The sequence below is a fragment of the Armigeres subalbatus genome, chromosome 1 (genome assembly GCF_024139115.2).
Source record: "Armigeres subalbatus isolate Guangzhou_Male chromosome 1, GZ_Asu_2, whole genome shotgun sequence".
Taxonomy (NCBI): Eukaryota; Metazoa; Arthropoda; class Insecta; order Diptera; family Culicidae; genus Armigeres; species Armigeres subalbatus.
The window spans coordinates 182,615,994-182,631,821 of NC_085139.1; the positions used below are offsets into that span (position 1 = coordinate 182,615,994).

The 15,828-nt window shown below is 38.2% G+C and overlaps 2 protein-coding genes across 2 annotated transcripts in view; both read right to left on the bottom strand.

Moving 5' to 3' along the window:
- Nucleotides 1–6,909: 6,909 nt before the first annotated feature.
- On the bottom strand, nucleotides 6,910–8,014 carry LOC134208927 (uncharacterized). The gene is made up of 2 exons (XM_062684891.1): nucleotides 7,291–8,014; nucleotides 6,910–7,224 (listed from the first exon to the last, which is right to left on the bottom strand). Exons 1-2 carry the CDS (start codon nucleotides 7,639–7,641, stop codon nucleotides 6,988–6,990), a joined length of 588 nt encoding a protein of 195 aa, XP_062540875.1. The 5' UTR covers nucleotides 7,642–8,014; the 3' UTR covers nucleotides 6,910–6,987.
- A 959-nt stretch (nucleotides 8,015–8,973) lies between these two features.
- Nucleotides 8,974–15,828, bottom strand: part of LOC134208943 (CLIP domain-containing serine protease B4-like) — a 29,759-nt gene continuing 22,904 nt past the window's right edge. Inside the window, exon 3 of the mRNA XM_062684910.1 lies at nucleotides 8,974–9,372. Within this exon, the coding sequence (XP_062540894.1) occupies nucleotides 9,256–9,372 (117 nt within the window). The 3' untranslated portion in view covers nucleotides 8,974–9,255. The remainder of the gene's footprint in view (nucleotides 9,373–15,828) is intronic.

The following is a 15,828-nucleotide window of genomic DNA, read 5'->3' on the forward strand; positions in this document are numbered from 1 at the left end:
ATCCAAATCCAATCCAAATCCAATCCAAATCCAATCCAAATCCAATCCAAAATCCAATCCAAGTTCAATCCAAATCCAATCCAAATCCAATCCAATCCAAATCCAATCCAAATCCAATCCAATCCAATCCAATCCAAATTCAATCCAAATCCAATTGAAATCCTAATCGAATCCAAATCCAATCCAAATTCAATCCAAACCCAATCAAAATCCAATCCAAATTCAGTTAAAATCCAATCCAAATTCAATCCAAATCCAATTAAAATCCAATCCAAATCCAATCCAAATCTAATCCAAATCCAATCCAAATTCAATCCAAATCCAATCCAAAATCCAATCCAAGTTCAATCCAAATCCAATTGAAATCCTAATCGAATCCAAATCCAATCCAAATAAAATTCAAACCCATATCGAATCATAATCTAGCTCTTAACCACTCCTAATGAAATCTTTTTCAAACTCAATCCAATGTTTATTTAAAAGTCAATCCAAATGTAGTCACGTGCAACTCAAATCTAATCTAAATGCAAATTCCATTTTATAACAAATCATTCTATGGTTCTAGATCTATATAACTTCAAATCCTTGGACAAAACTGTTTCCATTTCATTCCGAATCTCTTATCTAATCTGATCTTTTATTTTTTTGTAAGAAAATCACCCAAATTTCAAATTCATTTTCAAATCCAGTCAACAAATCTTATTTTCAAACAAATTTCAAATTTCAATTCACATGCTAGCTCTGAATTCTCAATTGAATCTTGGCCGAAAATATTTTCAAATAAAATCTCCAAACCCAAAGATTGCAGAAATTCCATCTTGATTCAAATCTAAAACGAATCTATAAATATGATTCATGGTATTCATACATTTACGAAAAATGGGATTCATTTTATTTCTCACTCGTTTCATTAATAATCCTATATCAATCTCCAGATCTAATTTACCGCCAAAACTTCAAATCTGAATCCTAAATATATATACATATATATGCAATTACAATCTTTAAATCCAATCTTTCACTTCAAATCCAACATCCATATAAAATGGATTTCGTTGAAATCTGAAAATTTCCAAATGGAATTACCAAATTCAATCCTAGTGCAACGAAAATTTTATTTAATTTTTCATCCAAAATCTATCTTTCAACCAAATTTCACTACTCTAGATCGAATTTTCAAACGGGATCTTCAAATCCAAATCGGATCACTAAATCTCCCTGAACCAGACTTTTCAATGAAAATCTCGACTGATCAAATCGGCCAAATAAGTTCACAAATAGTCTATATAATGTTTTTCTTCGTATTTTAGTCTATATAAGTCTATATAATGTTTTTTTTCGTATCTTCATATTTTCGTGACGCTTTTCTATTTTCTCATTCGCAAAGCATACTCTTCTACCGGACCCACAGAAGAAGTCCTACGTCAAAATGCCTCGGAGTCCTATTCCGCTCCGGAATAAACAACAAAAATGCCTCAGAGGCCTGCTCGCTCTGGAAGAAAAAAAAATGCCTCGGAGACCTGCTCGCTCCGGTATTTTATTTACTATCCTCGGGAGACCTGCTCGCTCCGGGATTATCTTTTACTAAATACTCGAAGACCTGCTCACTTCAGTATTTTTTTTCTTTAATTTCGGAGACCTGTTCGCTCCAAAATAAACTTAAATGCCTCGGAGGCCTGCTCGCTCCGGTATCAACAAAAAAATGCCTCGAAGACCTGCTCGCTCCGGTATGTTTTTACTATCCTCAGGAGACCTGCTCGCTCCGGGATTATCATTTATTAAATACTCGAAGACCTGCTCGCTTCAGTATTTTTTTTTTCTTTAATTTCGGAGACCTGGTCGCTCCGAAATTCACTACTTTTTATTCAAATCCTCAAATTTGGCCATACTTACCAAGTAACTGGCACATTAATGGATGTGGCAAGCACCATATTCATGTACCAGTTACAAAACGCTTCCGAACGCGTGATGTCGCATTAGAGGCGTAAATCCGAATCGTATTCATTCCATTTTCACAGCCGTTTTTACCATCCTACCGACTTCGCCATGTCGTATACGCACTCCACTCAGCCTAAGAGTCATACAAATCGCGAACACGAATGAACAAAATACATCCGATCGATTGAAACATCGTCAATAGACTGACCCTCTCATGCACATTTCTGCTTTCTCTAGCTGCCGTCTGTCCGGCTCAGATCCTTGCATTTACATTTTCTCTCTTTCATACCTTCATTCTACTTCCCTTCATACCTTCATTATAAGGTGACCAGACGTAAAAACTTGAAATCTGAGCAAGTTCGACGAATTTTAAGTAACTCGTATCTTTTTTTGTTTCAAGCTTATGGAAAAATTTATGATAAATCGTCTGTCAGTTTGCGGGGAATAATAAAAAACCTGAGTAAGATGTAAGCATTTTAAGCAAATTTGAGCGCTCTGCCTAATTGCATAAAACGAATAATACGATCACTTTGAATGTTAGCTAAAAGAATCATGCAACCAATACAAATAAGTTTAACCATCAGGAACTCGCACCGTTGTAAAAAGTTGAACATATTCATTCACAAAAGAGGTGAGATTGTGTGATTGATCCAGGGCCAAGCGAGTCCCAGTGGGGTTTATCAAATTTTAAAATTTTGACTTAAGGTGATTATACAATCAAGCCATGTGGTGAATTTCAAATTCACCACAAGGTTTTCTACTCCTATTATCAAAAGTTCAAATCTAGCGTAATAATTTTCGTACAATGCTGAAATTAAAGTCGATTGTTAAGCATAAGTAAGCAAACTATCTACGGATGTTTCATCCCCATGGGCGTTGTGATTCTCTCAATTCGTGCTCTTAAAAAATCACTAGAAAAAGCACGTGATTTCCAAGATGGCCGATTTGTGGCTTTGTTGTATAACCACCTTAAGCACATCTATCTTCTATCTATATAATAAAAATGAAATGGTCTGTGTTCGTATCCGCATAACTCGAAAACGGCTGGATGGATTTCCTTAATTTTTTCAGCAGATATGTTTGTTACCGTTTCCGACGGGTTTATATATTTCCTTAGGTGAAAATTACGAGTAAGGTTGTGCAAATCGTGATATACTAAAATTAAGATTCGTGTGGAAATTCCACAGATGAGCTTTTTCGTCTACTATGCAGAACAACGTCTGCCGGGTCGACTAGTTTTGAATAAAAACAAGGATTTAACAAATTTTGTCCCGCGCTGGCACAAAATATATCTGGTCACATTACTTCATTACCAAGTCGCACCTCTCACGATTGAATGACGTTTGTCGCATTCGTCAATCAGTGCATCAACGTATGCGCTTTCTGTCTAAACTTTTCAAAATTGAAAACTTTGAAACAGTGGACTTTCTAACACTCAGAGAAATTCTCATAAATGGTCTAAACATATATTAAATAATCAGATGGTCTATCGTATTCACTACAGTCAGGACCAACATTTTATGAAGATGGAGGTTTTTTTGCCTATTGGGAATTGTCGCACAAGTGAAAATTCCTCGCAAAATTCTTACTTTCCTTTTGCTGCTGTGACTAGAAAGGGGAACCACAGATAGCAGATATTTAAGCTAGAACAAATTTGATTGAAAATCCTGTGTAAACTTTTGAATTGATATACGTTGGCCCACTACTGCCATCTACTCAATTGATTGCGGCAGTACATACGGACGCAGCTGATTTACAACCGTCGAACGCAGCCAATGCATTTGACAGCCGCATTCGGGCTGCGTTTTCAATAACAATGATCCTTGCGCCATCTCCAATCGATTGCCAAACGCGGTCCCAATTTAAAATACATTTGAATTAACGGTTAGGGATGTTTACACACGTATCGGATGCCAGCCTCAATATCTGTTATCTGTGGGGGAACTGAGAAGAATTTGGATTGGATTTGGATTGGATTTGGATTGGATTTGGATTGGATTTGGATTGGATTTGGATTGGATTTGGATTGGATTTGGATTGGATTTGGATTGGATTTGGATTGGATTTTGATTGATTTGATTGATTGGATTGATTTGGATTGATTTGGATTGATTTGGATTGGTTTGGATTGGTTTGGATTGGATTTGGATTGGATTTGGATTGATTTGGATTGGATTTGGATTGGTTTGATTGGTTTGGATTGATTTGGATTGATTTGGATTGATTTGGATTGGATTTGGATTGATTTGGATTGATTTGGTTGGATTTGGATTGATTTGGATTGATTTGGATTGGTTTGGATTGGATTTGATTGGATTTGGATTTGATTGATTTGATTGGATTTGGGATTGATTTGTATTGGATTTGGATTGGATTTGGATGGTTTGGATTGATTTGGATCGGATTTGATTGGATTTGATTGATTTGGGTTGATTGAATTTGGATTGATTTGGATTGATTTGGATTGGATTTGATTGGTTTGGATTGATTTGGATTGGGATTGATTTGGATTGGATTTGGATTGATTTGGATTGGATTTGGATTGGTTTGATTGGTTTGGATTGGTTGACTGGTTTGGATTGGTTTGATTGATTTGGATTGGATTGGATTGGTTTGGATTGGTTTGGATTGATTTGGATTGGTTTGATTGATTTGGATTGATTTGGATCGACTGATGATTGACTTTGATTTGACTGGATTTGGATTGGATTTGGATTGGTTTGGATTGGTTTGATTGGATTTGACTGATTTGGACTGGTTGGATTGATTTGGATTGGTTGGTTTGGATTGGATTTGACTGATTGGTTTGGATTGGATTTGGTTGGTTTGGATTGGTTTGGATTGGTTTGGATTGGTTTGGATTGGTTTGGATTGGTTTGGATTGGTTTGGTTGGTTTGGTTGGTTTGGATTGGTTGGATTGGTTTGACTGGTTGGTTTGGATTGGTTTGGATTGGTTTGGATTGGTTTGGATTGGTTTGGATTGGTTTGGATTGGTTTGGTTGGTTTGGTTGGTTTGGTTGGTTTGGATTGGATTTGGATTGGTTTGGATTGGTTTGGATTGGTTTGGATTGGTTTGGATTGGTTTGGATTGGTTTGGATTGGTTTGATTGGTTTGGATTGGTTTGGATTGGTTTGGATTGATTTGGATTGGTTTGGATTGGTTTGATTGGTTTGGATTGGTTTGGATTGGATTTGGATTGGTTTGGATTGGTTTGGATTGGATTTGATTGGATTTGGATTGGATTTGGTTGGTTTGGATTGGTTTGATTGGTTTGGATTGGATTTGGATTGATTTGGATTGGTTTGGATTGGTTTGGATTGGTTTGGATTGGATTTGGATTGGTTTGGATTGGATTTGGATTAGATTTGGATTGGATTGGATTTGGATTGGATTTGGATTGGATTTGGATTGGATTTGGATTGAATTTATGTTGAATTTGATTTGTAAGCGAGCAGCAAGCCATGACTTTACCTCTTTTGGTTAGATCTCCGTGACGTACACATGCATTCACGGAGAGTCGCTATCATGTCATTTAGTTTCGGCATTTTAGAGTTACACAACTCTTGTCATATTGTGTCCGTGTTATGCTTAATGCATGTTGCGAGGTGCGTTTGTCAGTAACAAGTTGATGGTGTGATATTTATACAGATGTTCTAAGTTCATCATAGGTTTCTAATGATTTTGTACCAGGTCCTGTTGACTTGGTGTTAAATGGTCCACCCCGTTACCCGTATCCTTAGTGTTTAAGTGCATGTCAAATTACTTCATTACTACTGATAAGCAATGCGGCATCGGTTTCGATACAGTTCTAGTTTTGTTTTCTCAAGAGCATAATGACAAGGTCCCACTATTTATACACTTCACAAAGAGCAATTCTATTGAAGGCGCGCCCCTTGTCAATTGGAAATCAATACTTTCTTGATAAAACATAACAGTAACACTGTTATTTAGTCATGCATCGGAGCCCTAACCATATCTTTGTCTTGCTTCTACAATATCACCATAGCAAAAAGCTGAATACCCTGGATTTGGCTCTGTCTACAAGACCAATTCACGCTAGAAAATTTGTTCAGTAATAAGAACTTCCGTGTGTTCCTCTCACTACCGTTGTTCACCAGTTCATGAAGAGTTAGTACGTATATAAATAAACATCTAACTCGATTTTTACAGCAGTTAGTTCAGCCTGGGACCGGTTTTTTAACTAATTGCTTGAAAAGTTCTTTCCGCTGCATACAGTTTAGCCTCAAACAAGAGGAATCCGAGTCTTTCAACTACATATGTGCATGGTAACATTAATCATATTTTATTTCTAAGTCTGCTGTTGGTAGCGGGGATTAAATACGATGAATCCTTAATTACCACAACTTATTGCCCTGACTAGAAAAATGGATTAAGCTAGGGCTCTGTTTGGTAGATCTTACACCGTAACACACTACGTTAAAGTGATCTACCGTGTTAAGGGAACTCAGTTGACTTGGTAGACCGCTACTCTGCCCATGATCGCATATTTGTAACACTCGCATTTTTGTTCACTTAGTAAAAAGCCTGTGAATCGTTCAGAAAGCTCAATTTACTGCATCTAATCGCACAATAATAAAATAGGCTTTACTATCTTGCTTATCTGTGGTAAATTGAAAATGATTGAGTTTGTGGGGAGGATTGACAAACGATTTAGAAAATCTACCAAAATGCAAATGTTACATTTATGCGATCATGGGCAGTACTGCCGTCATACGCATATTTGTTGGTAGTTTCTATGCATATGGGAAAGTTATGCGTATAACGGCAGACTAGAAGTTCACTACAAAATGATTTGAAGAACTTAGAACATCCAATTTGGATATATCTTCTTCTTCTTCTTCTTTTTATTAGCATGACATCCTCCCTGGGACATTGTCGTCCCGCAGCTTAATCACTTAGTGACCAACCAACCAACCCGACCAACAAGAATCAACCAAATTTTTACGTTTTTAAACATCATGCTAGTTTATTTACAGATTATTTGCAACTAAATTATAAACTATAATTTTCAATGCATTGATTTGTATTAAACCAGATTAGATTGGCTGTCCTTCCGTTCCTTCTCCTTCTCAGAACTACCCTTCTTCTGTCGGATGCCGTAGACGTAGATATGAAAATGAAAACCTCTTCCGTACTGACCGGTCACATCAATTTTAGCCCAATTCGACCCCATAGAGTTGTAGGTAGGAACCGCACCGAAACCGTCTTTGATTTGATCGATTGCTCGCACACAAGTAATATTAACTGGTGCATCAATATAGATCTACAAATAATAAAACTCATGTATCCATAGAATAATAAATTTTCAACGCCTTATTTTTTTAATTACCTCAAGCGTACCATTCAGCGTGCTCGGCCCAGAGTTCTCTATAACCGTATTATCGAAATAAATTAACTCATCTGACTCGGAACAGTTTCCGAACTCCAGATCGTTTCCAGGAACGGGTACGAACTTCTTCGTCGTCACATCAACCCACACGTAATCATTGATCATCCGACCGCTTTCGAGAAACTCGGCAACTTCATTTCTGACCTTTGGCCGATCTCCGCTGCCTTTTGCATGCCTTCGCACTAAATTCTTGATCGAATGTTCTTCTGGTACGGGACTAGCCCATCCACCACTATGAAGTAGACAAACTATGACGCAAACATTCAGACACAATCCTCGAAGAATCGTCATCGCTGTCTACCGATCCGGCGTAGTGACCACAAACAATCCGCACAAGTTCATCCGCTCAACTGAATCTTCCATCAAGGGGAAACGCATAAACAGCAATCCAGATCGCGAGAGGAAATCTCTGCAAGTATGATTCCGAGAGCGAACTATTCATGACTGTAATCAAGCCTCTTGAAATTTGCGACGATATGATTTCTAATCAAATTTATTGCACATTGTCATTGTCACATTTACGGCACCGACTCTGTGACTGCGATCGCGAGGTACGTCTTGCGCAAGAATTCAGCGGTGTCCGGACCGGAGAGATAGGCCACGGTCGCGGCACGTCTGGTGAAGAGTGAGATAGGAGATAATGTAGAACTTTGATGCTACGTAGCTTCGGACGACCATCCAATATCAACTGAGCATGGAAATGTATGGGACAGAGTGATCATTATTATAATATTACTGGCTGGAGCAAAAGAGTTTGGTCTAGGGCGAAGAAACGTTACGATGCATTTTGCATATTGCAATGAGCTGAATAACCTTAATCACCACGAATGCAGAAATCCTCCGTCTAAACCGCAATCTGTTGCTTTTCGTAGAAATCATTGAAAACTTCGAATATTTTAGTCTACGTTTACGTTACTTGCTGTACAGAAGAAATTTTCATGCCGATTGGTTCAGTAGTTACTGAAATTATGAGGGTCAGACAGAAATTCATTTTTATGTATATAGAAATAGAAGATTGGGGAAAATAGAATGTATGATGGTTTCGAATGAAGACGAAGCCATAACGGGTGCTTTGCTCAACAGTGCCATGGAAATTAACAATTTTTCTAGCCTCTTCATTGATTTTTATTATTTTTTAACATAAAGAAAAGCACTTATTTTGAGGACATTTGTAAAATTACTTACTGCTAATTTCGATTAATAATGTACTGTTTGAGTTTTTAGATAATGATCCCGTCTCTATGGTCATACCAGCTATGTGCTGATAATGGTAAAATATTTCAGAATGCTTTCTACGGAAATTTGTTCAATGAGCTTAATAACCTTAATAACCACGAATTCAGAAATCCTCCGTCTAAACCGTAATCTGTTGCTTTTCGTAGAAATCATTGAAAACTTCGAATATTTTAGTCTACGTTTACGTTACTTGCTGTACAGAAGAAATTTTCATGCCGATTGGTTCAGTAGTTACTGAAATTATGAGGGTCAGACAGAAATTCATTTTTATGTATATAGAAATAGAAGATTGGGGAAAATAGAAGACAGTTTTCAAACCTCTTAGCCGCAGTTTTTCAACCCACACTATGGATGGTGATACGTTTGCACGGTCAGTGAAATAATCGCTCAACGTCGTCGCAGTCGAACCGGTTGTAATGTCAGTTATTTTCCATTCTAGAACATGTGTTATTCTACTTTTTGCGTTCAAGAGCTGCTTCTATTCGAAATGCTAATAGAAATAAATATATTCGCGTGCCGTCCGAGACGTAGCGCACACTTCACGTCGGTCATGAACTGCCCTCCACTACTCAGCTGCTATCAAATCTAATCTAACTACAGACATATAGGTACGTAGACATGAGCTCGCCTAATCCAGTTCGGTTTAACTTTTTGAGCCCCATAATCGGTTCAAGCTGCTCCATCAGCGAAGTCATCAAATTCGGTTTTTAGTACCGCTTGGATCCATTTGAGAAAAGAACCCACGCGTACATATACCCCAGGTAGGCCTTCGCTATCGATTTTGGACTGTGGAAGAAAATAAGAGTATAGATTAATAACAAATATGAGAAACCATGTAATTTAAAGTACAGACATCAAAACATGGAAGTAAAAGCGCATTTCCTTCATTTTGAGCGAATTGAACGAAAATTTTACTTTTGTTTTTGTTTTTTGTTTAGACTAAAGTGACCAGACGACCAGACACCCTGCATTTTACTTATTGTCTCGCGACATGGGTTGGTTTTCTAAATATTTTGAGCTCTTTTCATTTTTATACAATTTGTTTGTTACGTATAGTTCATAACATTGTCTATTCTCTTATAGAATTGAGTTTGGCCGATTTTACGGAATAGAAACCATGTTGTACGATATTTTTCTTCACATGGTTTTGAAATGTTAACAAAACACGTTTCCAATGGTTTCTCCAAATTTGTCATCAATATCCACACTTAATTCATTATATGATCATTATACTAATTCACCAACCATTGCAGATGTTCTGGATTTTCTGAAGCATAACTGTATCGACTACAGCGAACGTTCGCTAATTGGGGTTTTCCTAGTTGGGGCGCTTTTTAGTTGGGGGTTCGCTAGTTGGGGCGAAACCCAATTAAAAAGCAGCTAAACGTCAGAATGTGATGTCAAAAACGCGTTGACGTTTTGTTTCCGTGTTTGGCGGGATCGATATTTTCTGGCGCGTAAAATTTTCCTTTGTTCAATGCAAAAAGTAAACAACATGGACGCTTGTCAAAACGCCCCAATTAGCGAACGGCATTCGCTAGTTGGGGTGAGGTCGTGCCCCAATTAGCGAACGATCACTGTACATTTCGCAGACTCAGCACAGGTTTGTTGAAAGGCATTCTACATCTACTAATCTCGTTGCTTACACATCGTTCATCATCAATCAAATGAAGACTCGCAAAAAGTTGGATGCAATATAAGGTACACTGGGGGAAGTGGAAAAAGGGGGTAAGTGTAAAAATCGACTCGAAAAATTTGAATTGTACATACTTTACAGTTTTTAACACATCATAGCATTATGCATTGTTATACTTTGATGCTCACACTAATACTATGTTGAAATTTGTATAACACGTACACTAACACGGTTAACGCTTGAACTGTTATTTTAGGTTTCGCGAAAAATTGATATTTGCATTCATAAAATCAATTTTTATTTGCACCAACTGTTCTTTTTTCAAATGAATTTATATCACACGAGACCATTATAATACAATTAAACTAATCCCATTCAATTGGTAGTGGTTTGTACCAAGAAAGCAAATAATTCAAAGATTTTACACTAACCCCAGGTATAAAACACTGCGGGGGAAGTGGATAATGTTCTAATTACGCAATTTGTTTCTTCCCTCCAGGGTTTATTTCGATAGCTGTGAATCTTAATATGTTCCATCTTTGTTATCATTGTGATTCCAGTGGTGATTGGACTCATATAAATGAGAAAATGCCTGATTAATCCACCTATCGGTACTGATGCCTTTCACATGTTTTACATATGAAAAAAATATATATATAAGAAAGTTAAAAATAGCACTGATAGGTAAATATATTGTATAATTCACATTAATTTTTATTCATAACAAGTTTCGCCATTGAATGCAATTTTTTTGCGAACAAATTGGTTAAGGATAAGTGCTTAAGAATAGCTGATAATTTTGTACGTGATTTGCGCACACACATACATACAAATACGTACATACAGACGTCATATCTATTCGTTAAACTAAGTTGATTAGTTTATAACCCTGTAAGCCCCATTATTCCTTTAAAAAGTCGATTGTCGTAATGATTTTAGTTATATGTAATTACTCATCACTATTGAAGGTCAAGGCAACATGGGTTTTCCACTTACCCCATCCCACTAGGGTTAGTGGAAAAACAACTCCTAATTTTAAAATCTATTTCCATAAATTTCAGGAGACCAAAATGGTATGAATTACCGCACAGTTGGTGCAAAATTGACTGTTTTTGATAGCCCATTTTGATTGAACGCATTTAAATCATTTAAACCGGTTTTACACTAATTCAAACATGCACTATCGATTTTTCCTTTTCCACTTCCCCCAGTGTACCTTACACTGATTTCTTGGCCGCTTTTAACAAAATCAACCACAGGATTATGGTAGAAAAGCTCAGCTCGACGAATTTAGATAATGTCTGTCTATATGTTGAAAGTCATTTAATAGTCCGTTGCAAACCACTGGTGTCTTGAGAACTCCCGTAGCCAAGCACCATTGCTCTGTAAGAGTCTTGTTTCAAGACAATGGTTGCCACACACTTTGGGTCGTTAATGCAACAGCGATCTCTAGGATAAATCTCAATTAACATTACCACACTTACCATTGATTTTTCATGAACAGGGACAATATCTACAGTTTCGATACAGTTTATTTAAGAAAACTAGAAATTAAAGCTTGATTTTCGAGGACCATGCATATTTAAGTTTATTCATATTCTAAGGGGACAAATGGTTATGGAACACTCATTCATTGAATACTTGCTTATTTATTCTTCATACATTTATTCTACTCGTTGCGGCCGATATCGCTGTTCGTTGGTCGACATATGGTGAACTGGGGCGGGCTTCGTCGGAGGGGTGTCACAGTTACGGAGTTCGCCGGCGAGGGATGTCGGCTTGGCTATCACTAGCTTCCAACAGGGGTTCTTCACATTTTCCGCAGCAACTCGGCCAATGTAACGGGTGGCCTTGCGTCTCACTAAGGGCCCGGGAACGGTACCGTGTGCACTTTTATTCGCGAATGGAGTCGGACAATCGAGTGGGATTCTATTAACGGGTAGGTCAAAATTATACTTGGTACACTTCTAGTGGCCCTATTGTTTGGTGGCTTTACAGTTTCACCACAGCTTTTCTTGTTCAGTACCGCTTCTAGTAAACTGTTCATCGACCAAGGTAGCACTCGCGACGTACTTTTTCAACAAACCGGGACCACTGAATTGACTTTTGTCCACACTTGTCTCACTCGATGGATCGATTAGGGGAATTTAACTGATAGTGGCTTCGCTAACCTATCTCACTTATATCTCTCAGAGATTTTAACTTTTTCGAAACGCGTTGTCACTACAAGAAACACTTGTGACGTTCGCTGCCGCTGTCTTCGTTCCTCCGGGCCAGGTATCCAAATTACAAGAGAGCCCTCCAAGGGGGTTGTGTCCTTTTATATCCTTTTCCCAAGAACATCCCAAATTTTCCCGCGCATCATTTTGCCTATCGCCATCTTCTTTCCGCCCCAGTGTGATGATCACAGGTATTGTTTTTTTTTTTTGACAATGATTCAAGGGGTACATAATATTGTATTGATGCCAATTCAAATTTGAATTTTATTGCATGCAAGTTCTATTAAATTTATTATCAATTTGAAACTACCTAATTTTATTCTGATTCAATAAGTGGGAAATAGGGTATAAATAAATAAATAATGAACAAAAACTATAAATAACAAAAATATGAATAATTTGTGGCATCAACATGGCTAATAAATATATAATTGAGATTCCCTCAAACGTGTATTAACAACGGAGCACGAACCATAATTTTATATTTATACATCTACTAACATAATATTATTTATTTACAAAACATATTTACAATTTTTTTTAAACAAAATCAAGCTGACGTTCACAAAAAAACATGGTGAATTGTAACCAGTAAACGGTTGGTTACAATCTTCCCGTAGATGGGGTAAAAAAACATCAGTTTTTTTTTCGGTGTACAGTGCGACTACTTCTCCACCAGATTTCTCGCTCAATTCGTTGGATGATTTTTCATAATAAATCAGAGGAGCTCTCTCCAACGGATTGTGTTGATTTAGTGGAGTGAGCCTGTCCACTTCACCCTAAGAAAAAACAGTGTACTGTTGTCAAAATCAGGAACAACTCTTCTCATCGACCAAGTCTTGAATCGGTCTCGAAAGAATCCTTGTGGAGGCTATTCAAAATGCGTCAGATTAACAGCCTACTGACTGTCGCTATTACGATAGACAATGATCAGAAACCCAGAATCAATTACCTTCTCTAATCTATACTACACATTAACGGTGAACAGTTAGAATAAATTTATCTTCTTCCATTTTCCTGTCTCAACTAACTTGGACAAAAACTTACTACCTTTCACTCTTATCTCGTACAATCACTTCATTCATACTCCCCTCATTCATTCTTTCTCCTCAATCACTTCTCATTTTATTTTAAAAAACAAAACATTTTACTATTTAGGGTACCCTATTCTATTTGTGATTATATCTCATCTCCGTGTCTCATTTTCATGAGAAACGTGATAATAATCAACTTATTTTTCGGCCTTCAGTAATTTCCTTCAGAATCTCTCATGAACCGAGAACAAAAGTTTGGAAACTACTGAACCATAGCACGGAAATTTCCAACAAACGGCTGGGTGCTTTATATCGTACAGCCCTGAATGTCGACTCACTAATGTTTCGGTTTCTAATCTGTCAAACGATAGCTCGCGATAGCCAAACGACTGTCATGTTGTTTTTGGTTGTGAAATCTGAAATTTTCACGAAAGAATGCCTTTTTCACGAACAGGTAAGTATTTTACTAATTCCTTTGTTTTCTTGTTTACTTTTTAGGTACAGGTGAGGAGGCGATAATGCTTTTAGATGCAGGCAAAGAAAGACGAAATTATTTCGGTGTTTGTAGGATGAAAAGCTGCTGTTTTCGATGTTTTTTCTGAATGTGAGGAAATAAATTCAATGAGAAGAGTGTTTTGTTTATCCGGGCTTGAGATGAATGGCAGGCCAGATCCCGAGATTTTTACCTGCGAGATCCTCCAATTCATAGGATGAAGTGCCGTGTTTACTTTTCACCCGGCAGGGGAGATATTGACTACCATATTTGGCATTATAGTGATTCGCCGCGTTAGACAGTTTCATGTTTTTGCCTTTCTCGTACACTAAGTGTACGTAAAGGCTATAATACTGTTTTTTCTATATATTAATTGCCCTGGTACGAAGGCTTTCGCGAATCTGCGATGTCGAAGATTGTATGTGATGTTTGACAAGTTATGTGCCTTGGATAGATTTTTCGCGACGATGTCGTACAGTTTTGTGAACATTTGCTGCTTTCTGGAAGTTCGCTGTTCAATTGTAAGCTCTTCGTCATGTCTGGCCAGGCGGTGATCCGTTCCAACTTCTGACAACTCATGGCCGTGTGTAATAAAGAACGGTGTGTACCCCGTGGACGAGTGTACACTCGAGTTGAGAAACATCTCAATTTCTGGAAGTTTTGAGTCCCACAGGCGCTGATCTTCTTTGACACACGTTCTAATCGCTGCATTGATAGTCCGATTTACTCTTTCGACCGGGTTGGCCTGTGAGTGGTATCGGGAGTTCAACCAATGAGCTATTTTGTACCTATCAATTAGTTCCTTGAACTCTTTGGAAAGGAAAGAGCTTCCATTGTCCGTGATTATGATTTCCGGCACAGAATTTCGCAGAAACCATTGATCCTTTAAAATAGCACATAAAGATGCACTCGATACTTCTCACAGGCTGAATTAACACCCACTTCGAAAAGTAATCGGACACTACTAAGATGTGCTGGTTTCGCGGCGGCTCCGAGGGAGGGGCCCGATATAATCGACCGAAATTATCTGCCAGGGGCGTGTAGCGAGTCGCATCTTACCCATTTCCGGTGCCACTGGAACAGAGGCTGGTTTGACTTCTTTACAGGTCGAGCATCTTTGGCAGTACCTGCGGATTTCGGTAGCCATCCGAGGCCAATAATACCTCTGCCGGATTCTAGCGAGAGTTTTCTCGTATCCAGGATGGAATACCATTTCATGGCACTCCTGCAAAATATTAGGGATTTCCGCTTCCTTTGGAATTATCTTCCACTCGAAGCAAGAATCATACGGATCATTGCGGGCTGACACAAACTTCAGAAGCATGTTGTTTTCCACCTTAAAATCAACAAATTCTTCTGGACGCGTTCTTACCTTTTGTAGCATGGAATCGTACCATGGTGTAGTCGGTGCACTTTGCACGACCGCAACACTTCGTGACAGGGCATCAGGAACCACATTCTCTTTCCCCTTCCTATGAACCACTGTCATGTTGTGTTGCTGCAAATGAAGTGCCCATCTACTGCATCGAGAACCAACCTTCCATTTGGTGGTAAGAATGTGCGTCAGGGCGGAAGAATCGGTTATTAGAGTAAAATGGTATCCTTCCACATACCCACGAAAAGCTTCGATCGCGAGGAGAGCAGCAAGAGCTTCCTTCTCCGCCGCGTGATAATTTTTCTGGGGTGTTGTTAGCTTGTGGGAAAAGTACGAAATGATTCGTTCTCCGCCCTCCTGCTGTTGAGTAAGGGCCCCAGCAACCGCCACGTCGCTTGCATCCGTTTGAATCGCAAACTCTCTCGAAAAATCTGGACTACCGAGTATGGGAGATGTGATAAGACATTCCTTGATCTCACAGAAAG

What these genes read in the sequence shown, in the direction of transcription:
- LOC134208927 (XM_062684891.1), bottom strand. Translation starts at nt 7,641, where the DNA reads ATGACGATTCTTCGAGGATTGTGTCTGAATGTTTGCGTCATAGTTTGT. An exon ending in CGCTGAATGGTACGCTTGAG is followed by an intron (nt 7,225 to 7,290) that starts GTAATTAAAAAA and finishes TATTATTTGTAG; the next exon opens with ATCTATATTGATGCACCAGT.